The sequence below is a fragment of the Anoplopoma fimbria genome, chromosome 9 (assembly GCF_027596085.1).
Source record: "Anoplopoma fimbria isolate UVic2021 breed Golden Eagle Sablefish chromosome 9, Afim_UVic_2022, whole genome shotgun sequence".
NCBI lineage: Eukaryota > Metazoa > Chordata > Actinopteri > Perciformes > Anoplopomatidae > Anoplopoma > Anoplopoma fimbria.
In genome coordinates, this window is record NC_072457.1 from 21,117,365 (window position 1) to 21,143,499 (window position 26,135).

Genomic DNA, 26,135 nt, shown 5'->3' on the forward strand with positions numbered 1-26,135 from the left:
GTTAAATGTATTTAATATATCCCAAATAGAACTGCTCATTATGGAGAATGGCTCCTTTCAAAGTATTAAAGAATAATAAGAATGATGATATCATTGTTTTTTCTTGTACAATTGCGAATAAATGCATGAACATTTTAAATCTGTTGTAGTGTATAGTAGATAACTAGTATAATACCACATCATATCATATAAGCATATCATGTGTTTTTAATGTCAAAGGTAGCTAGTAGCTATAACTGTCAAATAAATGTAGTGGAGTAAAAAGTACAATATTTATCTCTACCTCACTCTAAATGTAGTGAGGTAGAGGAATAAAGTAGCAGGATATGCTCAATAATCATGAATACATATTGAAAACAAAGGACATTGTTTTATTAAGGCATATCTCTTTTATAAACAATAAATAAACTATTCCTATGAATAAACCAAAAAAAGTAGTTACTTGTACTATCATACAATTGTAGAATCTGATGCTGAGGGATAAAGTACTGATGTACTTGGAGGGCTGTGACAGGCTGGCAGATAATGAAGATCCATTCACACGTTTAGAGATCTACAGTAACTTGGCGTTCACCTGTACTGTATTTATATCTCGCCGCGCTTTATCTCGTCTATTCGAGGCTGAGCTGGTACAGAAAAGGACAGAGCCAAGTTGGCACATGAAACAATCGCACACCATCTGATGGGATTAGCCACTTGGAGGACTTTAAAAGGGGAGAGCCGGACAGAGAGAGAAAACAACAACTAAGAAACAAGCGAAGGCTCATCAGACAGCATCAGAAAAACACTTTGAGACTTCAACAGAAGGTGAGTTGAAACTGCAATTTTCTCAGCTCTGGTACAGCTTTGATAACCTGTAATGCTTCAGAGAAGAAAAGCACAGACAGAGTGGTGGCTTTATTGCCTTTTTTTCTTGAGTATCATGGCTGAAAAGGAGCTGAAATGAGATCTGAGATTTTTAATGGGACTTCAAAAGGAATATTTCTTTGTGCTGGACTTCTTGTTGGTACTGCTAAGCCCAGCTTCTATTTCATTATATTGTCCTCTTTTTTATGTTTTTGGATGAACCCAGAGCAGTTTTTAACACTGTTTGTGCTTTCTTTGTCAATGCTTAATGTGTTCATGCTTTGGTGTTATGTCCGATTTCAACAAGCTTGATTTTTCATTTTACTGTAATGACACGGCTATAAAGGAGAGATTATCGCCTGACGGATCTCATACATTTTGTTGTTTTTCCTTTTTCAGTAAATAATCGAAATGGCAGACGTTGCAGTTCCCGCCGACAGAAGGGCACCTCCCAAGTTCAAGCAGAGGGCTGCTCGTACCTTCAAGAGCAAGGCGCCCAAACCCGGCCAGAAGGGGTGAGATGGATTTAAGATCACAGACAAGCAAAGATTTTACTTTAATTGTCCCTTTGATCCTACTTTCAAGCAAAAACTTGTATCTCATAGTTTGTACTGATCAGATCTTCTTTGTCTCATGCTCTCAGATTCGGAGATGACATCCCCGGCATGGAGGGTCTGGGCACAGACATCACAGTGGTTTGCCCATGGGAAGCCTTCGGGGACATGGAGCTCAGCGACCTGGCCAAATATGGAATTGTTTAGTGCCGTCTGCACTAAACAATTCCATACCCGTATTGCCCCTCATGTATTCCAACTTTTGACTGTGCAGCTTAAAATGTTGTACTTGTTCCCTAGAGAGGAGGCAGATATTAATTAATAAAAGGTTTAGCACTTTCTTTCGTCTCATGCACTTTATCTGCCCCTACCTTTCCACCAATTCTCCGCAACCTCGTAACAAGCAGCTTCGAAACAGACCTTGTACTTTCCAGAGAGGAGAACACATTTTGTAATAAGAAAGAGGGTTTTTGCTATCTGTTATTGACACATCACCGTATCGTTTGCTCTCCTCCTCTTCCACCTCGTCTCCTCAAAGCTGCTGAGCACGGATGTATATTTTGAGTATTTGTTCTGGCAAATTTTATTTTCATGAGAAAGTCTTTAATTCATTCAATCTTTAGTGAAAATGTTAATTTATGTACTTAGCCAGTAGAAAGAAAAAAAATCCCCAAATTAACACAATAAATTTTCCATAGTACATCTGTCTTTGTGTCTTTCCTATTACTAACACCACATGCTACATTGATGTTTATAATAATTACAACATTTCATACTCAACACATAAAAAAACCAGTTAGCAGGCCTTTTGTGTCTTTCACTGTTCGTATTTTTTGGCTTCAGAGTAGAATTTAATAGTCAAATTTGTGCATAGAAACTTTGCAATAGCAATTTTTTTAGCTGCCACACTTGCATACTATGCAATAAATAATGATAATTTTATCCATTCATTTTATTTTTATAAATCTGGCCTCAAGGACAGCGGGCGAAGGAGAACAAAATGAGGATGACTAAAGCTGTTGTTGCCATGGCAACCAAATTTACTTGTTCATAATAAGTGTAGAGTATACATTTTTCCACAAGTACATGGAGGAGAAAGGTATAACAGAGAAGATGAATTGTTTTAAAGTCAACACAAACACCACATGCCAATAAACATCAACTTAACAGCAACTACAGACATCTGTCATTTTTAAGAACTTTTTAAAGACGTAAGAAACTATTTAACAAGAGATGATCCATACGCAAAGACAGAATTATGACAAAAAAAATGTACTTGTTATGTGGGCCACAGTGTTATATTACATATAATTCCATTTATTATTACTGATGAATAATAGTGCAAACAGGCAGGTCTCCTTCAGCAGGCAGGTACCGAAGGGCTGCAGCTGCGACAGACTAAACTGTTGTATTTTGATGTATTTTCTAAAAATCCAGTAAATAATTATATTAGAAAAAATATTTTGTATATACAATCTTAATCTGGAGGGTAAAATATTATTCATAGCTGTCAAGTAAATTTGGCGGACTAAAAGGTATAATATTTTCATCTCATTATGATGGAGGTAGAAGTATTTAATCTTTGATAAAAAGGTAATAATCAAGTAAAGTATCTTAGCCCGATGATATGTGAAGCATATTAAAGTGAATATATAATAAACTTAATCAACAGGGATTTGGACAATTTATCAAGTGTAAAACATATATGCTCTCCTCAAAGCCACCTCACTACAGGCAGACACCAGTTATTTACCTCACTGATCATTGAAAACATACTGAATTCAAACTTCTAAGAAACAAAATAAAACTCAAAACCATCTTTGTTATTCTGTTCATTGTTCTAACAATCACCACCTTTGGTTTTAGAGTTTAAAAGACTGAGTCAATAACAGATATGTAAAAAAAATATGTGACATTAAAAGTGACACTACAGAAAAAAACACAGAGAGGCAAACTCATTTACTGCCAATGAGAAAGAAGTATAGCCTATTTACAGTTTTTATTGTGTATAAAAACCTGCATATAAATGCTAATTGCGGTTGAAAAGGGGTATTACAGTCGTACTTAAAGGACCAGCGGGTAGGATTTAGTGCCATCTAGTGGTGACGTAGTAGATGTAATGTGTGTGTGTGTGTGTGTGTGTGTGTGTGTGTGTGTGTGTGTGTGTGTGTGTGTGTGTGTGTGTGTGTGTGTGTGTGTGTGTGTGTGTGTGTGTGTGTGTGTGTGTGTGTGTGTGTGTGTGTGTGTGTGTCCTCCAGATAAGAATGTGCATTCGTGTCAATGCACCAATTAGCGGTTTGAACCTCTAAACAGCGAGCAGACAAAGGGACAGTGCCTCATGTAATGTGGCATAAATATAGCAATCATCAGTTCAAAACCTTTGGCCACTTCATTAGCAGGGACCCGAGGGGGAGACGCGGGGGGGGGTGACGAACAACTATTACAAGGACAAGGACTGTACGAAACAGAGGAAGAGAGTTAAATGTGAGGTATTCCACCAAACTGCTGTGCTTCCCTTCACTGAGGACTTCTCATGAATTCATCTCTGGGACTCATGTACCAGATCAGAATAGTCTGTGAATATGAATGAATGAATGAATGAATGAATGAATGAATGAATGAATGAATGAAAATATGTGTGTGATTTGGAGGCAGTAATCTAAGAGACTGATTTCTCAAACCATCAGCAGATGTATCTGCGTGGCATAAAATCTATGTTTTTGCAATTTGGGTGAACTTTTATTTATTAAGTCTTTACAACATGTTTCTGTTGAGCAGCGGTTCATACGCTTTAGGGAGTGCTGGTGACCCCTTAATTCAAAGCAATGTCTTCTCGCAGTGGAGTTGTTTTTGAATTCATGTTTGCCACATTGCTTTAGGCACTGTCTCTTTGTCTACTCACTGTTTAGAAGATCAAACTGCTAATTGGTGCAGGAGGGAGGAGGGATTCAGGGGCAAAGAGAGCAAGGAGCCCAACAGGGAGGAAGCAGAAAACCTCTCGGCCTGGTAGCTGAGAAGAACAGCAAGAACAGCTGTCAGCTGACTGAGAACCAGGAACAGTGATCACATCATCTCCTGTTAAGTTGTTTCTTACTTCTTAAAAAACTTCTTAAAAATGAGAGATTTATGTAACAGCAGATAAGTTAATGTTTATTGGTATGTGGTGTTTGTGTTTTTATAAAAAATATTCACCATCTCAGTAAAACCTTTTTCTTCAATGTACTTCAGGAAAATATAAAAGACTTACTGTACTGTACTCACTGTGAATAGGCAGCTTAGGTTGCCACGGCAACAACATCTTCAGTCATCTTCATCTCAACCTCTGTCCTTGGAGACAGATTTATTTTTACAATTTGAATGAATGTCATAAAATAGGATTAATAAGCAGGTGTGGCGGTAAAATCTGGCCATGGCAGTGTGTCAGTAAATTAGTCATTTTCATCAAAATAATCTATTAAATTATTCTCTGAAGCCAGAAAAATACAAACAGTGAAACATACCTACTACATATGTTGTTTTGTTTTTTTCGTTGTGATTTCTTTCTTTGAATGTGACATTTTAAAATCATTTTAATTATCAGGGTAGCATGTGTTGTTAATTCTAGGAACGACACAGGTACAGTTCTATGGAAAATATTAACATTTATTGTGTTAATGGAATTGTTCCTTTCTACTAGCAAAGTAGATAGACGGTCTGTTTCACTAATGAGTGAAATGAATTATAGACTTTATCATAAAAATATATATTCTTTTAGCTAATAAACAAAATAGACATATGTGCATGTTGAATCAGCAGCTTTGAGGACACGTGGAGTGGAAGAGGAGGAGAAAAAAACCATTACCGTGATATCACAATATAAGATTTCAAACCCTCTTTTTTATTTCATAAGATATATTCCATTTGCTTGATTGATTTGTTTCCTGTGTGGAAAGTACAAGCTCAAGTTCAGAGCTTCCGACCCTCGTTACGAGAACGATGGAGAATTTGTGGAAAGGCAAAAGCAGATAAAGTGCATGAGACAAGGGAAGGTGCTGGATCTCTTTCTTTTTCCAGATTTAAATAATCAATATCTACCTTCTCTCTAGAGCACAAGTTCAAGATTTTCAGCTGCTCAGTCAAAAGTTGGAATATATGAGGGACAGTAGTGGCAATACGGGTAAAGGCCGAGGGCAGAGGGCGCTAAACGATTCCATATTTGGCCAGGTCGCCGAGCTCCATGTCCCCGTAGGCTTCCCATGGGCAAACCACTGTGATGTCTGTGCCCAGACCCTCCATGCCGGGGATGTCGTCTCCGAACCTGAGTGCATGAGACAAAGAAGATCTGATCAGTACAAACTGAGAGATACAAGTTTTGTTTGAAAGTGTAGGACTAAAATGGCAAATGAAAAAAAAATACTTATGTATATTTTGTATGTGTGTGATCTTAAATCCATCTCACCCCTTCTGGCCGGGTTTAGGCGCCTTGCTCTTGAAGGTACGAGCAGCCCTCTGCTTGAATTTGGGTGGTCCCTTCTTGTCAACGGGAACTGCAACGTCTGACATTTTGATTTTTTTACTGAAAAAGAAAAAGGACAAAACACATGAGAGCAATGTCACTCTGAGTTTTTATAAACTTTTCTGTTTGCAACTGTTAAGTATTTAATTAAACATCTAATAGACCAAACAATTCATATCTATCACTCCTCCTATTTTGATTCAAACCCTATTTAATTGTGTAATTTTATATTACCTTGTGTTTATTTTATATCTTGCCTCAATGCCCTTTGTTGGTCCTAGGTACAGAACTGTGAATGGCCCAGCTTTTGAAAGGTGCTATACAAGTAAACATGACTTTCTTCTGCAGATTCTTCGGCTACCGTCAGCTAATAATCTACCCTTTATAGAGGTGTCATTACGGTAAAATCAAAAATCAACAGCTTGTCAAATCATAATATGTTAAGCATTGATTAAGAAAGTACAACCAGTGTTCAAAACTCCTCCTCCATCTAGTAAAACAAAGACATTATAAATAAATAGAGAATGGGACTCCAGCAGTACCAACAAGAAGGCCAGCACAAAGAACCAATACTTGTAAAGTCTTCTCCGTAAAAATCTCAGATCTCATTTCAGCTCCTTTTCAGCCATTATACTCAAGAAAAAAAGCAATAAAGCCACCACTCTGTCTGTGCTTTTCTTCTCTGAAGCATTACAGGTTATCAAAGCTGTACCAGAGCTGAGAAAATTGCAGTTTCAACTCACCTTCTGTTGAAGTCTCAAAGTGTTTTTCTGATGCTGTCTGATGAGCCTTCGCTTGTTTCTTAGTTGTTGTTTTCTCTCTCTGTCCGGCTCTCCCTTTTTAAAGTCCTCCAAGTGGCTAATCCCATCAGATGGTGTGCCATTGTTTAATGTGCCAACTTGGCTCTGTTCTTTCTGTACCAGCTCAGCCTCGAAAATACGAGATAAATCGAGGCGAGATATAAATACAGTACAGGTGAACGTCAAGTTACTGTAGATCTCTAAACGTGTGAATTGAAGGGATTTATTGAAGTGTCATATATTGGCAGTGAGTGACAGTTATTAAAAGTTGAAGTCATTGTCAGTTCGTCACAGCCCGCTACAAACTTTACCTCTATTTTACCCTTAAGCATAATGAGATTATACAAATAAAAACATGAGTCATTTTACTGTCTATAAAAAATAACTGCACGTGTAAAACAATGTAATTTAGTTTTACTATATATCTTTAAATAACAGTAGGTAAAGGCTTCTAAAACAGGCTAGTGATAAAAGGCTATAAAGAAAAAACAAGGGTGATGCAGAAAAATGATCAAATGTTTTATGCTGAACGTGCAAAAATTCAGGTTTTCAATAACTTTAAGAACACAAAAGGTGTGAATCAGCAGAAGGATTTATTTTTATTATACATTTTTACACCCTGTACTGTATTTAAGTATAATTTTGACATTTTTTGGGGTACTTTTCTTTAACAACTACAACATTAAAATGCTCTTACATGTAATCAATAGTGATAAATAAAGATAATATAATATTCTTAAATACTTTAAAAAAGAGCCATTTTGCATGATGAGACCTGTTATTGTGATACTTAAAGTACATTTTGTTTAACAAAGATTTTGAATTCCAGACTTTTACTTTTAATGGAACATTTTTAAACTATGATATTTATAGTTTTACTTTTCTTCCACCACTACTACTACTTAATTTAATGGTAATATGACTATATGTGTGATGGTATGGTATATGTAGTTTTACTTCCCAGTTATTCAGTTTATTTACTGCCAAGTAGAGTCTTGAAAACATTAATTTCCAATTGATCTACATGGCAGTTTTAGTCATATAATAATATAATATTTGTAAATATTAAAGATTGTGATTTATTTTCAACTTATTTGTAAACAAACATGTGTCCTGACGCAACTTGTGAGATGGCTGGAGCATGTGATGTTAGATCAGGGAAGCCCTGAGCTCTGGGATCACTTATGACAAAAAAAGACCACTTAACCATTCAGCTCTTAATCCCTCACCTCATGGCAAAGACTCGGGTAAAGAGGGACGATACGGAGACAGTATCTGACTACTGAACAAGTATTAATGTGACATGAAAAGACACGTCTGAGGGTGGTCAAACATAAAAGACTCACACCACGATTTTGTTAGAAAATCTAATTTTGCACCTAAATCTTCACTTTTCTATAATATTTAATAAAGATAATATCAATTTAAAGTTAATTTTCTATCTTTATCCCCTTTATTTAATAAGCTGATTAAGACTGTGAGATGTGGGTGAAAGCTATGGAGTTCTAAACGGTCCTTGAGTTAAGATTTTTCTGCCAATTGAATGTTTTCAAGGTCAAGGTGTACCAATACAGTTTATGTTTTCAAACTCAACCGTGAACTGAATTATTATTTTAGAATAATCATTGACTATTCAACAGTTATGTTAGATTATCTTTTTTAACTGCACTAATTCAAAAAGTAAAATTCACTTATTAAGAATCAGGTCCCAAAACAACTAACATCATCCAGTAAATCCAATTGAGTTTTTCTCAGAGATGCTCCATTATGTAATGTTGCAGACATGTTCACATGGCACGACACTGTTGAGCCCCCTCTTTAATCAAATAGAGAAGAGGGGAGAGAAAATCATAGATAATCATGTCAGGGGGATTAGCAGGGGGGGAGTGTATAAGAAGACAGGGCAAAATCCAGAAAGACACAAACTGACCAGAGAGACAATCAACCAGAAGCCAACTGACTGCAAAAAAAAAACAGGTAAGACCAAACTCTGATGTTGTAGAACATAAGTGAGAGTGCATAAAGGTGCTGAGATCAGTGAGGTACACATGTCATGGATGTGTTCTTTTAATTGTGTAAATCTAGTTTACTCTTTAGACAAAGGTATCTGTACTTTGGATGTTTTGTTGTTGCTGGTCAATTTTGTAAAAAGCCTCAGAAGTCTTTAAGAAGCCAAAACCTTTTCTATGCACATGAAAACCGAAATTGTTTTTCTTAGGCTTTTTATCCACCTTATAACTTTATATTTTGTGGTTTGTGCACTTTGCATCCTTTTGTTTTATACATCTTCTCTGTCTACTTTATATTTCTAACTTCTCTAAGGTATTCTATAAGTGAAACTACTTACTTTTTACCCTATGGAGGCCCTGCAATATCTGGGCACTTAATCCTCAGAAGCGATTCCTTTTGTTATGCAGGTTTAAGAAATATAAAACTAGATTTTAATGGAAAAAGGAATTACTAGAAACGTACATATTAGTGCTTGAAAAGCCTGATTCTACTTAGCACAATTTGATTGAATTCAATCTTAAGTGGAGAATTGCAGTCATTTTCAGCTCAACATGTTCAATTATTAACATGGCAGGACTTCTTTTAGAAATGTCTGTTCATCTGTCGTAAGGACAATTGATAATGTATGTGTAACAGATTGAGAATATATATATTATTATCCTCAGTTTACTTCAGTTTGGTCTTTGTTGTTCCGAATGGGAAATTTGCTTGCAGCATAGTAAAGAATAATCATCGTAACATGCAATAACAGTAATGAGATAAGTGGTAGTGATAAACAAGTACTACAAAACTAATAAGTAAGACCAAGTTACATTCAAATGGAAACCAAGGAGCAAATGAAACAGGAACTGTCTTGCTGCCAAGGACTGGGCAGATCTCTAACCGTTTCTAAAACTTTATATTCTGATGTGTGCGTCACTGGAAACCATCATTAACTATGTGACCTTTGAGACTTTTTTCTCCTCCCTTCCTTTCTATTCTCCCTTCAGTTAACATTGGATCTCTGCTGGTTTATGTCAAATAATTGGGCAGCCTATTTGACTCCAAAGAAATATAGTTAAATCTCAAGAGAGCATGCTAGTTTAATGAGGGTAAAACACTTAAAAATAAGTATTTTGGTATTTTCATCACTATGGGTTGACGACAACTCAGATGCTACAGTATTAGTTGTGTCGTCGGTAATACACAATGTAAATGTAAAAAGCAATAACTGCTAACATTGTCAGCTGTGGCTGATTAAATCATGAGCATTCTGTAACTAAAGGAATCTGGGTGTGAAGTTTAAGAACTGGTTAACTGAGACTTTATGGCAGATTCCACAAAAATCACTCAATTTATTTGTGTGAAAGATACCATCAGAGAGGTCAAGGTACATTTATAGTAAAGTCCACAGCACTGTGGAGCTTTCCAGTAAGAAGAGACTTATGACCTCGGTCAGAGAAAGGTCGGATTTGAGCAGATTGAAAATTAGTTGTTAGGTGCAAAATCTCCTTAGACTCAGGGGTTATTTTTCACAACATACAGTCTGTGTGGACTTAAGACTGGAATTAGTGGAACTTGTTGATACCTAGCTTAATCTTTAAAGCCAAGGTGTAAAAATAGTGAAAGCTGTTTGTGTAACAGGGTTGGAAGGAGCTTTGTGTCAGCTTTAGTCAATACTTGGACCCTAACCTGAGGATGTTAAGTCATTCAAGCACGGAGCAGCGGGGCTTAGAGGAGGAGGAGGGGGAGGAAGGGTCTTACACATAAAGACATACAAACTGACTTTTAATTGTTTTTCTCTCAGTGCTGAAAGATGGCAGACGCAGGTGTTGCAGTTCCAGCCGACAAGAAGGGACCACCCAAGTTCAAGCAGAGGGCTGCTCGTACCTTCAAGAGCAAGGCGCCTAAACCCGGCCAGAAGGGGTGAGAGCAGTAGTGGTGCTGGAGTATTTAGATTTCCTGCCACTTTATACTTCTACTCCACTTACAGTTTATATCGAAAAATATTGTACTTTTTACCCAACTACATTTATCCGTTAGTACTAACTTTTCAGATTAAGACTCTTTATTAAAACGACATCATGGAATAATCTAATAAAAATAAGCCAGTGGTTGTAATTGGCCAGTTTTCACAATGGTGTATGTGAATAGTAGGCTATAATTCTACTGTAATAATTGCTGCTGTTATTATAAGTAGTCTTATTATATGAATCATTTATGTCATATACATTGAATGTGTTGTATCTCTGTTATGCTGTTCATTCTGTACACATGACATCTATTGCATTCTGTCCATCCTGGGAGAAGGATCCCTCCTCTGTCGTTCTCCCATAGGTTTCTTCCTTTTTTCTCCCTGTTAAAGGGGTTTTTTAGGGGAGTTTTTCCTGTGCCGATGTGAGGGAAGGACAGAGGATGTCGCATGTGCACAGATTGTAAAGCCCTCTGAGGCAAATTTGTAATTTGTGATTCTGGGCTATACAAAATAAACTGAATTGAATTGAATTGAATTGAATACTTCCACAGCTGAAAGTCACATATCAACTCTTTTTTCAGATTCGGAGATGACATCCCCGGCATGGAGGGTCTGGGCACAGACATCACAGTGGTTTGCCCATGGGAAGCCTTCGGGGACATGGAGCTCAGCGACCTGGCCAAATACGGAATTGTCTAAAAAACATGCAGCATTTTCACCACAACCATTTTACCTCCCTGCACCGATTGTTCTTCGCCCAGTCCTCCCCTCTCGCCCTGCTATACTACACCCATCTATATCTGACCTGGGGTCTGTTGTTGTGTTAGGCCCACACAGGTTTTGGGAAACATTGCCCAAAGCTTGATACCCAAAGCTGATCCAAAATGTGACATTTACGAATGTAATTCAAAAAAAGTTATATATCATAATTATTTATTTATATATATAAACATCAATGAGGTGTCTATGCTTCAAGCAATAGCTCCAAACTTCCTCCCCCATACTTCCTCCCCCAAACTTCACCATACTGCACCTGGCTTATGCATTTCTGAGAGGCGATGGACTTCATCTGTTGTCGGCAGATTTTATCACTGTTTGGATGTATATCACCACTAAACCTTTGCTCCTCTCTCCTGCCTTTTCTACACCAGACCCTCCTCCTCTTTGGAGCTATTCCTTTTTAATGTACAGCTGTTTATTATGTATAGATATATATATATATATATATAATATAAAAGAATAATCATGTATATTTCTATTTTTATGAACTATGAATGTAAATTTGTGCAATCAATAATTAGAACTGTAAATAAATATTTTCCCCAAAGAAATGTTTACTTTAAGCACAAGTGAGAACTTGATGGGAATTTTCAATTTGATCCTGAAGAAAATCCTAGAAGACAGAATCTAGCAAATAATATAATATAGGCGTAATATCTGCATAATTAACCGGTCGACAGTCTGACTGAAATATCTCAACTAGCCTACATGATTGATTGCCATGATATTTTATACACACTTTTCATGGCTTCCAGATAATGTACATGGAGATCCATTTAGTTGTTTTTTTCCAGAGTGAGATGACGTTCTTTTCTTGTTAAATCTTTATTTGTCCAGTATAACGACTAAATACCTGCTAAACGAATGGTGTTCCCATTATCTTCAGCTGTAGACCTACCTTGTTTTTGTGATAATTAGCAAAAGTTAGCATGCTAACATGCCAAAGTTTGGATGTAAACATTAAACTGCTGAACACTAGGATGTTAGCATTGTTATTGCTGGCAAACGTTAGCAACCTGCTGGTGAACACAGTCAAGCATTGAGCTTTTAAAGAGACAGATTTTTCTAGGAGTTGGTGGAGACCAAAACGAAGCCAAAAATTGAGGGAAATTGGACCAGAAACTCCAGGGACTCGAAATTAGTGACAATGTTGCTTTGGTTCTAAGAGACTTTATGCATTTTACAAGCTGAAATTGGCAAGAGTTGCTGGACTTTCATAGGAAACCGCACCATCATTTAGAAGTAACTTTTGCGATAGATATCATACGAACTGTTGTATGAGGATTCATAAAAATAAAGTTTTCCCGCCAGGTTTCCATATTGGCTTAAAAGATGACATTTAAGTTTCCACTGCCATCAAGCAGAAATGTGCTGCCGGTTTGATGAATGGCACTAAGACTTAAATTAGTAATTAGCACTGTTATCATTATCACTGTCTGTGTGTACAATAATATGAAAAACTTTTTCCATTTTACTGAATAAGTAGCATACCAAAAAAAACAACAACCTGAGAGCTTGATCACAACAAAACATTTTTATATAAAACATTTTATATGGACATTCAATAACTAAAAAACATAATGGCAGTCAAGGGGGATATAGACATGACAGAGGGAGAGGACTGTTCTTAGAGGGAACCATAGCAACTATGAAGAATGGCCGCATAGTTTACTATAATACAGTGGCAAGAAAACCATGACAGGAAAAATGAAGCTGCCACGTGTTATTTTTTGTGCGGCAGCCATTTTGTTTGTCAGCAGGCCTTTTTTTGCCAAACAGCTCTGTGCTCTTTGTTGTGTTAGCTAGCTTCAAACTGCTAGCTTCCTGTCATTCCCCATGGAGTTTAGTGGTAAAGAAGGACGCAACTGGGCTCGGCTGCTCAGGAGTCAAATATGAAAGACACAAGATTCATGCAAAAAATGTTCAAACTTGACAAGTATCGCTCATGCTGGTTTGTCCATGCCGTCAGTGGCTTCATAAGTCCATTTTTGTGTATTTTGTGTAGCACTTCTCAAGTTGAGAACCAGAACGTGCTGGGGACTGTAAGTTAGCATCTTTGGCTAAGTTTCTTTTTTTTTTTTTTTTGTCCAGAGCACATTCTGTAGTAATTTAGAGATATAACAGATAAAATGATAAATGTCATGATAAAATTAAACAGCAGCACATTTAAAAGAAAAAATAAAATCTTATGGAACCGTTTTTTTTTCCAAAAGTGAGAAATGGTAAACACAATGGTAGCTTTGAAATTATTCAATATGTAAGAAAAAAAAAATGTATATATGGATATCATTTAAAACACAACTTAGATCATATCCCACAATGACACTTCGTTTTTCAGCATGATGGAATATCAATTAGCTCATGTATGAGTGATAACATTTTTTGAGATATTTTACTGGACCTCTTCAAACAAACCTGGAGCGACCGCGAGGGTCAGGCTGACAGGTTTAACCATTGAAATGTAGGGAGTTTGCTTCAAACTAAAAATAAATGAAAAACTCAAAGGACAGGAACACAGTTGGTTTTAACCAAAGTGCTACACGCCTATGTTCATTCATTCCAAATGTCTGTCACCAAAATATGGACATGAAAAAGAGAGAAAAAAATCTAGCCGTTCCTGTATATTTTTGAAATAATCAAATGTCATGCTAACGGAATCTATAATCAACCCAAAACAAAACCAAAACAAACTGTAGCTTGGATTGACTGAATATTTAACCAAGAGGACAAAGCTTTGATAGTGTTACATGCATACCTCTAGTTTGTCGCTTGTCATGTACTCTCTCGGATCAAGAACTTTACTCCAATGCAAAAATAAAACAACAAAAAAACAACAACTTGAAATTAAACTTGCACCTTACTGGAGAAGGAACAACACTTAAAGATATATATATATATATATATATATATATATATATATATATATATATATAAAAAAAAAGACAAACAGAAAGTGAAAAAGAAGTAAATAAAGACAGCCATAGGATTATGATAATAACAATAACAAAGATAATATATTTATACATACGGCAGAAAAATGTGCTTTCTACAAATCTTTGGAACAAAAACAAAAGCCAAAAAAAGCCACGTTTTGGAAATATAGAATACAACGGTATAGAAATATGCACAATAGTAAGGTGTTTTGCATTAAATATTTTCTATGAACTCTTCGACAGAATCTCTCTCTTGCTCAGTAAATCGCTGCAGGCAGCATCTCGAACACATTTACCGACTAAAGTATGTTTCAGGAAGACTCATTCAATGTTGGACTTTGCTCTATAAAAGATGGAGCATGAGGGGAAAATCCAAATAATAAATCTCTACATTAAAGGATCAACAAATACTTGAACCCCAGGGTTGTGGGTGGATGATGCTGTTTGGATCTAAAAGCTAAAAATCTATTAAAGACGACAATGTTTTAGTGTTGGAACTGTTCGTAGTGTTTTCGTGGTGGTTGCACACAGAGTGTAGTGAAATCCTGTGCATTAGAAGGATGATGTGAGACTATAGTTGTGTCTTATAGTCCATAAAGTGGAATATTTGAAATACGGATGCTCATTTTCAGATTTTAACCCCAAGGTTCACTGTTGGATCTACATGCCTCAAAACAGCGGTGGCTGCTGAGTCAAACAAAATAATGGTTTTATAAGAATAATAATGAGAATAATTACATAATAATAATAATAATAATTTGGTAACTTTTTTTCTCTAAGCTAATTTCTTTGCATATCATAACAATTTTAAGTTTAAAGGTTCACCATTTCCACATACTAAGAAAACTTGAGGTAAGGAACAGCTCTAATAACCCTCCCTCCCTTCAGCTTTCGGACGTGCTTTCTGTAGCGTTATAAACCGTCACACATCATCCCTCCAAGCCGCCGTGTTCAGTCGCCCCCCTCTGCCAGAACACAGCGAGAATGGAAAGCCTCTCTCATTACTATCCGCCCACGTTAAGGTGGAATCTGAAAAATCCCATCGGTGGGTGTTTTTATCGTCGGTGACTCGTCGTTCTGGTTCAAAATGTTGTTGTTTTTTTAAGCTTCTCTTTCGATGCGCTTTCCTGCTTCCTAACGCTCCGACGTTTTGTGGACACTTTTGATTCACACCATTTTTCCATAAATGTTGAGTGCGTGCAGGCCACACAGCACTCAGCTCATTTTTTTCTCACACACGGTTGACAGCTGTTTAAAATGTCAGTTATCCACATACAGCCTTTGGAAGAACATCTGGGCTCCATCACGAGTCTTGTGCTGCTGAGTGCTGAGGGATTAAGAAGAAGGGACTATAATACAGCCGTGCAATAGGGAAGGTGGCCATTTTAAGTCTTTTTTTTTTTCTTTTTTTCTGTAAAGGCCATCTGTCAGTCTTGAATACAGCATTCCTCTATTTCTGTAGTAGCGTATATACGAAAACGTGGGACTGCTCTGGGGAGGGATCTGAAATATCTTTGTTGAGTCGACTCCACACTTTAAAACTGGGTGCAGTCCACCTCCACGACAACAGAGGGAGCTCTTTCAGAGAAATTCAATGGAAGAGAGGAGCTCCTGGGAAATGTAGTGTCTCTAGTAAGGGGCAAATCTACTGTAGCCCCCCCTGTACAGCGTGGCCTGTGAAACGACAAAAGACAAAAATGTAGTGAGTAAAGTCCTTTCAAGATTACATTATTCATTAAATGATCAGTCTGGTGATTTTCTACGTTTCTCTTATTGTCAATAAATTCCGTAAAAAGATTGAAACCAAACCGTGATGTATATCTCCTCCCTCTGGGTAACAAACCTCCATTGATAAACTATTAAGACATAAATGAGCCACATTTCTGCACTGGGTGACATGAATCCTTTATTACCATGAACGTGGGCACTGTAGTTTTATTTCAAAATCAGTAACACATAAACCGTCCTGGTCAAACCACATTGACCTGTTCTTGGACAAAAATGCTCCAGCTATTTGTCTATAAATGTTTCTTAATAATGTCTAATATTTTCTTTAGTAGCAGGGGTCCATATTTACTGTGTAGTAATTTATATAAAACACAGTAATTTTGCAACTAACAAAACTACATTTTGACAGAAGCACCCTGTCAGTTGATGGTGTTTTAATGCAACACATTGCCAAACAACATTCTCATAAGGTTAACAAAAATAGCGGCTAAACACATTTTCTAAAGAATAAACTTTTTTTCCCCATTTTAATGACGTGCTCAAAACTACAGCGCTCAGATGTCTTTTGGTGTAATTTCTGATTTAAAAAATAAATAAAACGACATGTTTGTGACCCGTTTTTAAATATGTAGGTCTTAAATTGGAAGGTCTTTATATATATATATATCTTGATTTTTGGCAGAAAAGGGATGTTATAAAGTATTGAATGACAGACTAACACATTGTTGGTTTTGATCTTTCATGGGAATTGGCTTACAATAAGAAAAATATAGAATATCACTCACTTTATCCTAAATGTTTGACAATGTATGGGCTTCGGGGACTTACCATGGCTCCAACACCGTAGGCAGCCGGGGCGAGGGCAGCATGGTAGGGGTCTGCCGTGTAAACTCGTCCATAGCTGTCAGAAAACAAAAACGCAATCAAACGTGAGGCGTCTCATTTGAATTTGAATAAGAAATATAGGACATTTGGCTCCTAGTACAAGGTGACTAATGTGCTGTAACTGACTGTTTGCCTGTCAGAGGAGGCTTCAAAACATGCTGCACTGCCCACTCACCTGTCACTGTAAGCTGCCGCAGCAGCCGCCGCTGCCGCTGGAGTCGCTACCGCAGTTGGCTGGGCGTAACGATACGCTGCATAGCCGCCCTGTGACGAGGCGATGGAAGGGGGTGGTGGAGAAGGATGCGATGAAGGGAGAAACAAGATTAAATCTTTGTTAAAGGGTTTGCCGTTTTCCCTCTTCACACTGACAGACTAGTAGTTAATCTAAAAGGGTGTGAGCAAAAAACTGCTGAGAAGAGAGCGAAAGATTAACAAGCAGACAGTCAGCAAAACTGGCTAATCTGGTGCAGTACGGCATTCACAAGGATGTAGCTCAGGCTCTGTGTGGGTCTCTCCATCCATGACTAACCCAAAAAATAAACATGTGTTTTGCTGTTTGAAGCTTTCCCCTGTGTTACATTAAAGTGCATAATTTTTTCCCCCACTGTGCGTTGGACATGGAGGGAGAGAGAGTTCATACCCATAAGTGTGCCCCACCCCAGTTCCCCTACCAAAAACACACTGTTAAGGAAAGGGGAAGGGGTGGCAAGATGATTGTGTCATTATTTATGTTTCGATGAACAGCTGATGAACAGAGACACACACAAAAAAAAAAAAAAAAAACTACAGGGGTAAGAAGACAGCCAGTCGGATTAAAAAAGAGGCACACACACGCGCACACGCATACATAAACGCTCACGTGGCCAGCGACCAATCACTGACAGACACAGCATGCTTTTTCCCAAACTCAGAACGCACAGCGTATTAGGCCAAACATCCCTATAAAAACAAAAACAAACAAACACTGCTGCATTCTACCCTAAAGGATCAGTCACGACCAAGTCCCCGCATTCAGGACCACACAGCTGCCGCTATGGGAGGAGGGCTGGACTGGGGGGGGGGGGGTAAGGCAGAGGAAGGAGGAAGGGCTGGAGGGAGATGATGTTTACAGGGGGGATGGAAGGAGATAGAAGGTGAAGAAGAGGAAGAGTCACAGAGCATAAAAAAAAAAAAAAAAAGGTTTTAATTATTGACTGAGGAAGAAAAGATGAGCAGAGCGAGAAGAAGTGCAATTAAGGATGACACAAAAAAAAAAAGGGGGGGGGGGGTGTAGACAGAGAAGAAAAAGGGGGAGGAAATAGGGGGGACGGGGGGAGGAGCCAGCCTTGTCAATATGTCCGCATGCCGACATTGATTCAGTTAGCATGCCACAGGTGAAACAGATAGGGAGATTCCTGGAAGGGGTCGGAATTAACTGCTGTCAGAGACTATCCTTCATCCCTCTGACTACTGGAAGAGGTTTTATTATCTTATTTATTTCACATCCTGTTTGTATTTCAAATCATGGCAATGCAGCTTGCTGACACGTAATAATTTATACGTTTGTGTGAATTGATGAAAAAAGTATAAACAAAAAGGGCATGTCGTGAAAAATGTGAGTCATCTGCCTTTTCTTGTTTTTATCTCAGTTATGAAAAATTCTCTTTACATGTTTTCTGATTTAGGAATAATGAAAAAGTATTAAATTCACAGATACAATTTTTCCACCTAATTTCCCCTGAAAATGTACACCCATCTCTCCTGTAGATCATTTCTGAATGGACGTTTTTATGCAGTGCATGCTTCACTAAATCTGATTTCCACTTAATTATTTTTCTCCCCCTTCCGCAACTCCGCCCATGTCAGAATCCAGTGAGTTAGTAGAAGAAGACAGAGAAGGCGTTTCAATCTCAGATGGTCAATAAATGTCTAGCAGCACGCAGTCATTGGAGACGAGGAGGATGCACACTGGCTCTCACACAGAGTGTGTCAACCCTACCTGGGGCAATCTGCCACTAATGTCCTGAAACACTAGTCTACAGAGAGAACAGAAACAGCTATTGTCAACCTGGTCACACACACACGCACACACACACACACTCATAATCACATTGGTACAAACTTAACTCACAAATGCACAGAGACAAACCCTAGAGGAGTCTACCCATGAATGAACACTTTGATGAAAGTGTGCGCGTGCTTCTATTTTTATATCTGTATGCATCATTGAAGGGAGATTTCATGTGAGATTGTAAATAACATAACATAAAAAAAAAAATTAAAAAAAAAGGAGATGAATTCAATTTATTTGTAATTTAAATAAAAATAAAGTTAATTTAAGATTAAGTCCAGGGGAAGATAAAACACCCAAAAGTACACATCTCTATGGGTTTGGTCCGTGCTGTGTCACACTTAAAAACCCACAGGCAAAAGGAGGGAAAACGTAGGTGAGGAGTGAGGCAGTAGAGGGGGAGAGAGAGGTATACTTACATAGAGATCAGCTGCACCGTAAAAGCCATCCTGATAGGCCATCACACTGAGAGAGAGAGAAAGAGAGAGACGAGAAAGGAAGGTAGGAAAGGAAGGAAAAGGAGAGAGAGCGGAGCGGTGGTGGAAAGTCGAAACAAACAAAACAAAAGAAATGGTGTGGTGTGGTGCGCCACCATGTGGGCATTGTGGAAAACAGCGATTGGGGGGGAGAGAGAGAGAGATGGAGAGAGAGAGAGACAGAGAGAGAGAGGTGAGAGAATGGTGCCAAACAGATTGTGAAAGAGAGAAAAAAGAAAGAAGGGTGAGATTATTACACACCGTGCAACATGCAAGACAAAATACCACCTCTTTGTCTACGACCGCACAAACTTTAGAGTGATACTACTGTTACTTCAGTCGGCGAGCCAAACGTATATTAGGAGAAAATACTACTCCATTTGATCACTAAACCATCATATCATTATCTCCTTTGAGGTACAAGGAAGTGGTATTTCAGCTCAGCAAACCATCAACGTCAATATCTCAATAATAAAATGTATATTCAAACACACAGCATGCACAATAATTAGGTATTATTTTTAACTGAGTGAAGCATGCATTTAAGAAGACAGACATATTTTATCTAGTTTTAAAAAGCAGTTTACTGGCTTAGTAATCACTTTCTACGTATGTTTATGTGTGTGTGTTTACCCCGGGTAGGTGGGGATGGCGGGTTGTGGCACAGCGGCCCTCACGGCGCTGTAGACAGGTCGGGCTCGACCTCGGAGATGAGCGCCTCGAAAGGTGGCAGCGGTGGAGGCAGCCGCCGCTGCTGCTGCCGGGTACGGGAACCCCGGTACTGAGAGACAGAGAAGTTGGGAGAGATCGGCTGAAGTGCCTTGAGGACAAAAATATTATCTGTGCATCCTATCACCAACACAACAAAGCTAATCAGCATGAAGTTCATCCGTGTGGTCGTACCTGTATAGAGTTCAGGGCTGTACATGGCTCCAACCATGGGACTCAACTTCCACCCAGCTGTAGTCGACAAAAAAAAAAAGTACATTTAAAGCAATGTGTGACGGAAGCAGGCAGACATTTAATGAGCTGCGACAATAAATCGATCAGTTGTCAACTAATAATAAATTAATGGGAAACTATTTTGATAAAAGATTAATCGGTTTTGAGTATGTTTTTTAAGAACAAATAAATAAATCTCTGATTCCAGTTCCTTAAATGTGTATATTCTCTGTTGTACGACTTCATCTCCGGCTTTGGGAAACATTGATCGTCATTTTTCACCATTTTATGACCCAAACAACTAATTGTTAGTTGCAGCCCTATAGGGCAGTGGTTCTCAAATGGGGGTACGTGAAGGCACTCCAGGGGGTACGTGAGATTTAAAAAAAAATATATTTAAAATTAGCATCCATTCAAAAATCCTTTAAAAATAGTTATTTAATAAATATTCAATAAAATATAAGTGTAAGTTCATAAACTGAATTTAATGCAACAATGCAACCGTCAGTGTTGACAGTTTAATAAATCAGACACTGATGGCACAGCGCTGTGTATCACATCTTTTTTTCAACCAAAAATGCTTTGCGCTGGTTAGGGGGCACTTGGCTAAAAAAGTATTTCACAGGGGGTACATCACTGAAAAAAAGTTGAGAACCACTGCTATAGGGTATTATGCGTTACCTTGGAAACCAACACTTTTATCTATATGGTGATGTTAATTTTCGCCCCACTGCCCCACTTTTTCTAAAAGGTAGAATCGTTGTTAGGTTCAAAGTGAATTACCGTATGGCAGCGTTGCGAGGCCCTCTCCGTTAGAGTACGGGGTGGTCATCTTCTTGTTCGTCATCACTCTAGCTGTGGCGTTATTCACCTGTACACCAAAAAAAGTGGTCAGAGGCAAAGTCTAACCAGTTGAATAAAAAATTTAAAAAAGCATTGAGGAATTATCAAAATGATGCACAATCTAAACATTGTAGTTTTAAGCTTTCTTAAACTGAATGTAGTCTGAGGGAGATGCTCTGCACATGACGATCAGAGTTTTCATATTAAACTTGAAGTGTGAGGTGTCATTATACTTGAAACAGTTGTTTACTTATGACAGAGGTTAATTCTGTTGATGAGCAGCGATGGTATTTGATGCATGCGCTTCTTTTGAAGGAGAAAGACATTGAAAACGAGGATCCTGGTGAGTAAGTCAGGCAGTTCCGCACACAAACAATGCAACCATTGGCACACAGAACAAAGAAAACAACGAAATATTTCAGAACCAAAGCATTCAAAAAGAAATCCAAGACCATTATATTGCTACCTTTTCCAACAAAAAAAATATATATTAAAAAGGAGGGAAAAAGAAGGTGAATTAAGCGGCAGATTCATCAGTTGAACACAATGCAAAAAAACATCAATCAAGGAGTTCATACACAGATTACACGCAGCCATCGAGAGCGCATCACAGCACCAGAGGTGAGCAAAACTAGCCAATCAGCAAGCATCAGATGCAGCAAGAGACCAATCAAAAAAAGGGTCGGCAGCACTCCCGATCCATTACACATCATACAGAAAAAAGGAGGGAGGGAGGGAGGGAGGGAGGGGGAACGACAGAGAAAAGACAGAAATATAGAGGGATGCAGGAGGAGGAGGAGCCAGTCCACATGAAGAGACACAGAAAAACACATACATGATGTGGAGAAGAGAGAGAGAGAGAGTGAACAATCCATTCGAATGTGCATTTCTTCTAATGAACAGAAACGACAAGATGCGATACACACATTCAGATATACATCTGACCGCTCGCCTACATTAGATCTAACTGTACAAGAGCAACAATGGAGGAATGATGAATGGAGCGAGAACGACTACAGAGAGAGAGAGAGAGAGAGAGAGAGAGAGAGAAGTCTAGATAAAGACAGAGAGGATGGGGGATGCAAATATCATTCCTCAACAAAAACAAAAATCAAATCAAATCAAACCATGGTTGTGAAACACTGCCAGGCATTCTAGATCAGTGTCGCACACCAGAGAGACCTGGAAGCACACAAACCACCAACACACACACACACACACACACACACCATCCAGAACCAAACTGATCAAGAAGTAAAACAAGGACCCCTCGTCACGGGAATCAGAACAAAGAAAGGGGTGCCGTTGTTTAAATCGGTGGCACGAAGTTTGCTTCGCAGGGGAATTAATTTGTGGCAGCTTATTTTTTTTTTTTCTTTAAAAAAAGGCTCAAATAAAAGTGTATATTTACATATGAGGAGTAGCGTTGCTTCGAAGTAGAATAAGTTTGCATCCTCTTTGGGAGCGCACACCACATTTTTATCTTAAATTTGAATGAGAAGTCCAAACAGCCGTACCTCTGCAACTGCCTGCAGTCTACAAAGTGGTACAGAAAGGGATCATCAAGTACTGCAGTACACCGTGATACACAGACAGCTAGTATCTTCTCTCCGGTAACGCTAACATAGCACTCATGCTTCGGCATGCTGTCCCACTAAGGTGCAAAAAAAAATAAAATGCAGCTTTTGGCTGACACATGACACGGAGAGATTACATAGTACTATATGGCGTCATACAGATGACGAGAAAAAGAGAGTAAACCATGCAGGATACAGCTCTGGAATTAAATGCTGAATGCAGTTAGAGAAGGTGATTGGAATGAATGCATAAGAAGTGGTAGTCATAGTTGTTGCACTTGCAGATTGATGCAGTACATTCAGTTACACAGGTGGCCGTTATACCGCCATGCGATCAATGGCTAATCTCGTAATCGTTTCATTCACCACCTCCCCAATCAATCACTGGATTAGCCAATCAGGTTCTGTCAATCAATCAATCAATCAATCAATCAATCAATCAATCAAGCGGGCTCCCTTCAGTAAAGGAGTCCGTCATTTGGGTGTTGGGTGCATTTTATTTCACTATTTTGACGGATGGGGTGGGGTGGGGGGGGGAGGGGTCATTCAAAGATGATGCCATGTGTACACAACTTACCGTTGCCAGGGAAACGGCGTGAGGACACGCGAGCAGTTACCGTGGAGACTGACAACAACAACAACATACAAAAATCATCAGGGAAATAGAGAAAATATATGTAAGAAAGAAATGATGAACCAAGTAACTCAACAAAAAGAAAAAGAAAACATAAACAAAACGAGGTAATGAAAAGCAACCCCCACCATGTGGTAGAGAGGAAGTGATGCAACAGTTCACGTGTCAACAGTCAGCTACAAGTAAACGCCATTTGACGACAATCTCGCCTCTACTGGTTAAAAAAAACCCAAAATAAAATAAAAACACTACAAACACAGATCATAAAAGTTGGTAAAGGGGCAAACAAATGGAAACAGAGAATGTCAGAAAAAAAAAAAAATCTGCTTTGGGAGGGGAACCACCCGTAATTATGCCCAGATTCTATTCAAATAACTGACAAAATAATCACTCAAAATCAAACTTAACCTCCAATGTTTATGCTACCTGACTACCTCACAGGACAGGGAAACAGACAGAGATGTGTGGGGAGGGGGGGTGGACAGCAGAAATGACAGGTGCATATGGGGACACACGAACTGGGAGAGACAGACAGACAGACTGGCCTGGTGAAAAAAGAGTGGAGAGAGATGGAGGAGAACCAATAAATAATAAGAAGGAAAGGAAGAAGAGGGAACGGCGGATATCTATTGCATTCTCTTCACGTGTTCATTTTCTCTCCGCCCTCCATATTTTTAGTCCTGCACACCCACACAGAGACAGAGAGGAGTGCAAGACATTCGAGCCCATGCATGCAGAGGAGCTTTAGTAGTGAGTAAAAAGAAAGAGTGATAAAAAAAATGAAATAATAATCAAGAGCCAGAGCAAATGGCAGAGCATGGTGTATCTGATCTCCAAAGGCCATTTGCAACTGAAAAACCGAGCTCATGCTAAAAAAAAAAAAAAAAAAAAAAAGATGTCACAACAAAATGCACTTCCATGTGTTCTTTTTTTTTTTTTTTTTTTTTTTTTTCAGGAGTGGTGGATGCAACTGTGTGTGTAAACAAAACTTTTTTTTTTTGACCATTCATCTTGCACACCTGAATTTAAACATTTTTATGAAGCCTCAGAAATGACACCACACTTCTCACAGCAGCCTCATTCCAAAACTCAAACTGCCCCCCCCCCTGAAAATGCTCCCCATCATGCATCAGTCAGTTAAACACATCACACCTGCTACCCAGAGTCACCCGTGTAAAATCTCCATGACGATGTCTAACCTTATGATCCCATCCATGCAACATACAGTAGCCTCTCACAGACACCAGCAAGCACTTTTTTGTTTTTTCACGGGAAAAATAACTGAGAGGCTATTAACTGCCCACTACCAGTCATTAACACAACCATAAACCAAAAGATTGCCACTCATCATGATCATGGAAGAAGTGATGATGGAAATGAAAAAAGGTGCAGGAGAACCAAATAAAAAGAAGAGAAAAGATCCTACATGCTGTGACAGAAGCGGATATCGTCAGCGACCTCGTCGTGTGGCGACGTCTCGCGGCCATGCCTGTTGCGTAGCCACTCCACACAGCATGCTTTGCAAACCACACAGCTTTCAGATCAAGGTGCAATGGACAGCCCACAACATCGACAACAACAACAACAGCAGCAGCAGCAGCAGCAGCATAAACATCAACAGGAAGTGCCGTCAAAGGAGACGCCTGTGTGCGTGGCTACCGCTGCACCATGCTGTAGTGAAGCCAGAGGGGTTAGAGTCAAAACACATACAGCCACCCGGAAAACCTTCTCTGGGGCAGAGACGACCAGAACAAACTCATTCTCATTGTCGGACATGGAGAGGGGAAACAGAGGAGAAAATGGTTGCTGTTTTAAAAGAAATAAAGAAAAAAAGGGGCTAGGTTGGTGAGTTACCTCGATTTTACGACCTTCCACCAGCGTGCCGTGGAGCTTCTCTCTGGCCCGCTCAGCATCCGCGCTCGTCTCGAATGTTACAAAACCGAAGCCCTGAGAGGACACGAGGGAAAATAGGAAAAAAGAAAAGGAGAGAGAGAGAGAGAGCATGAGAAGAGAAGGTGGAAAATGAATGGTGAGTTTTTGCTGAGCTCGTTTTTTGTTTACAATTATTCAAAATGACACATTGTTCCTGTTCCTCATACCTTGGACCCCCTCTCGTTGAAAATGATCTCCACGTCGAGGATTTTGCCATATTGCTGAAAAAGAAAATGAAGAAGCATGTAAGTCTTGAGCTGCATCTCGCCACAGGGTGTCAGCACTGTTCAACCATGAAGAGCTGGCAGCGAGCCAGCTCATCATGGGCTTTTCTTCCACCATGTCTTCCTCGCCTCTGCTCTTTTTTCGCTGCACCACATTTGAGACGCATTCCTCTCGCAAAAAAAAAAAATGAAAAAAAGAAAAGCAGAGCGTGAGGCCAGACTTTTACACCTGGCTCTAAATCATCTAGTTATCTTTGTACAAGATGACATGCCAGGTCATGGTTTTGTTTCTTCAGTCAAATATTACATAAAACAGATTTCTTTTTAGCTAAAACAGATATTACAGAGCCTTGTATTCTTTCAGAATCTCACTCGAGGACAGGACATGAACAGTGAAAAGAAATCTGAGGACACAGTGCTGTCCTTTGATTATTTTAATAACGATCTGCTTTTAATCCAAAGCTGCTTGTCT

The 26,135-nt window shown here is 38.8% G+C and overlaps 4 protein-coding genes across 4 annotated transcripts in view; 2 read left to right on the top strand and 2 right to left on the bottom strand.

The window, feature by feature from the left end:
- The first annotated feature begins 1,257 nt into the window (after positions 1–1,257).
- On the top strand, positions 1,258–1,607 carry LOC129096334 (retinal cone rhodopsin-sensitive cGMP 3',5'-cyclic phosphodiesterase subunit gamma-like). The gene is made up of 2 exons (XM_054605099.1): positions 1,258–1,361; positions 1,490–1,607. Exons 1-2 carry the CDS (start codon positions 1,258–1,260, stop codon positions 1,605–1,607), a joined length of 222 nt encoding a protein of 73 aa, XP_054461074.1.
- Positions 1,608–5,579: 3,972 nt separating this feature from the next.
- LOC129096123 (retinal cone rhodopsin-sensitive cGMP 3',5'-cyclic phosphodiesterase subunit gamma-like) lies at positions 5,580–5,942 on the bottom strand. Its single transcript, XM_054604802.1, has 2 exons — positions 5,839–5,942; positions 5,580–5,697 (listed from the first exon to the last, which is right to left on the bottom strand). Exons 1-2 carry the CDS (start codon positions 5,940–5,942, stop codon positions 5,580–5,582), a joined length of 222 nt encoding a protein of 73 aa, XP_054460777.1.
- A 4,558-nt stretch (positions 5,943–10,500) lies between these two features.
- Positions 10,501–11,358, top strand: LOC129096122 (retinal cone rhodopsin-sensitive cGMP 3',5'-cyclic phosphodiesterase subunit gamma-like). Its single transcript, XM_054604801.1, has 2 exons — positions 10,501–10,610; positions 11,241–11,358. Exons 1-2 carry the CDS (start codon positions 10,501–10,503, stop codon positions 11,356–11,358), a joined length of 228 nt encoding a protein of 75 aa, XP_054460776.1.
- A 3,021-nt stretch (positions 11,359–14,379) lies between these two features.
- The window catches only part of LOC129095494 (RNA binding protein fox-1 homolog 2-like), a 33,534-nt gene continuing 21,778 nt past the window's right edge, over positions 14,380–26,135 (bottom strand). Inside the window, 9 exon segments of the mRNA XM_054603957.1 lie at positions 14,380–16,046; positions 16,929–17,001; positions 17,161–17,249; positions 19,455–19,500; positions 20,145–20,292; positions 20,415–20,471; positions 21,237–21,324; positions 25,362–25,454; positions 25,607–25,660. Of these exon segments, the coding sequence (XP_054459932.1) occupies positions 16,002–16,046; positions 16,929–17,001; positions 17,161–17,249; positions 19,455–19,500; positions 20,145–20,292; positions 20,415–20,471; positions 21,237–21,324; positions 25,362–25,454; positions 25,607–25,660 (693 nt within the window). The 3' untranslated portion in view covers positions 14,380–16,001.

Bases quoted from the DNA above. Each gene is read 5' to 3' on its own strand.
- LOC129096122 (XM_054604801.1), top strand. From the start codon at position 10,501: ATGGCAGACGCAGGTGTTGCAGTTCCAGCCGACAAGAAGGGACCACCC. The intron at 10,611-11,240 runs GTGAGAGCAGTA...CTCTTTTTTCAG, and splicing joins CCTAAACCCGGCCAGAAGGG to ATTCGGAGATGACATCCCCG.
- LOC129096123 (XM_054604802.1), bottom strand. From the start codon at position 5,942: ATGTCAGACGTTGCAGTTCCCGTTGACAAGAAGGGACCACCCAAATTC. The intron at 5,698-5,838 runs GTGAGATGGATT...TCATGCACTCAG, and splicing joins CCTAAACCCGGCCAGAAGGG to GTTCGGAGACGACATCCCCG.
- LOC129096334 (XM_054605099.1), top strand. From the start codon at position 1,258: ATGGCAGACGTTGCAGTTCCCGCCGACAGAAGGGCACCTCCCAAGTTC. The intron at 1,362-1,489 runs GTGAGATGGATT...TCATGCTCTCAG, and splicing joins CCCAAACCCGGCCAGAAGGG to ATTCGGAGATGACATCCCCG.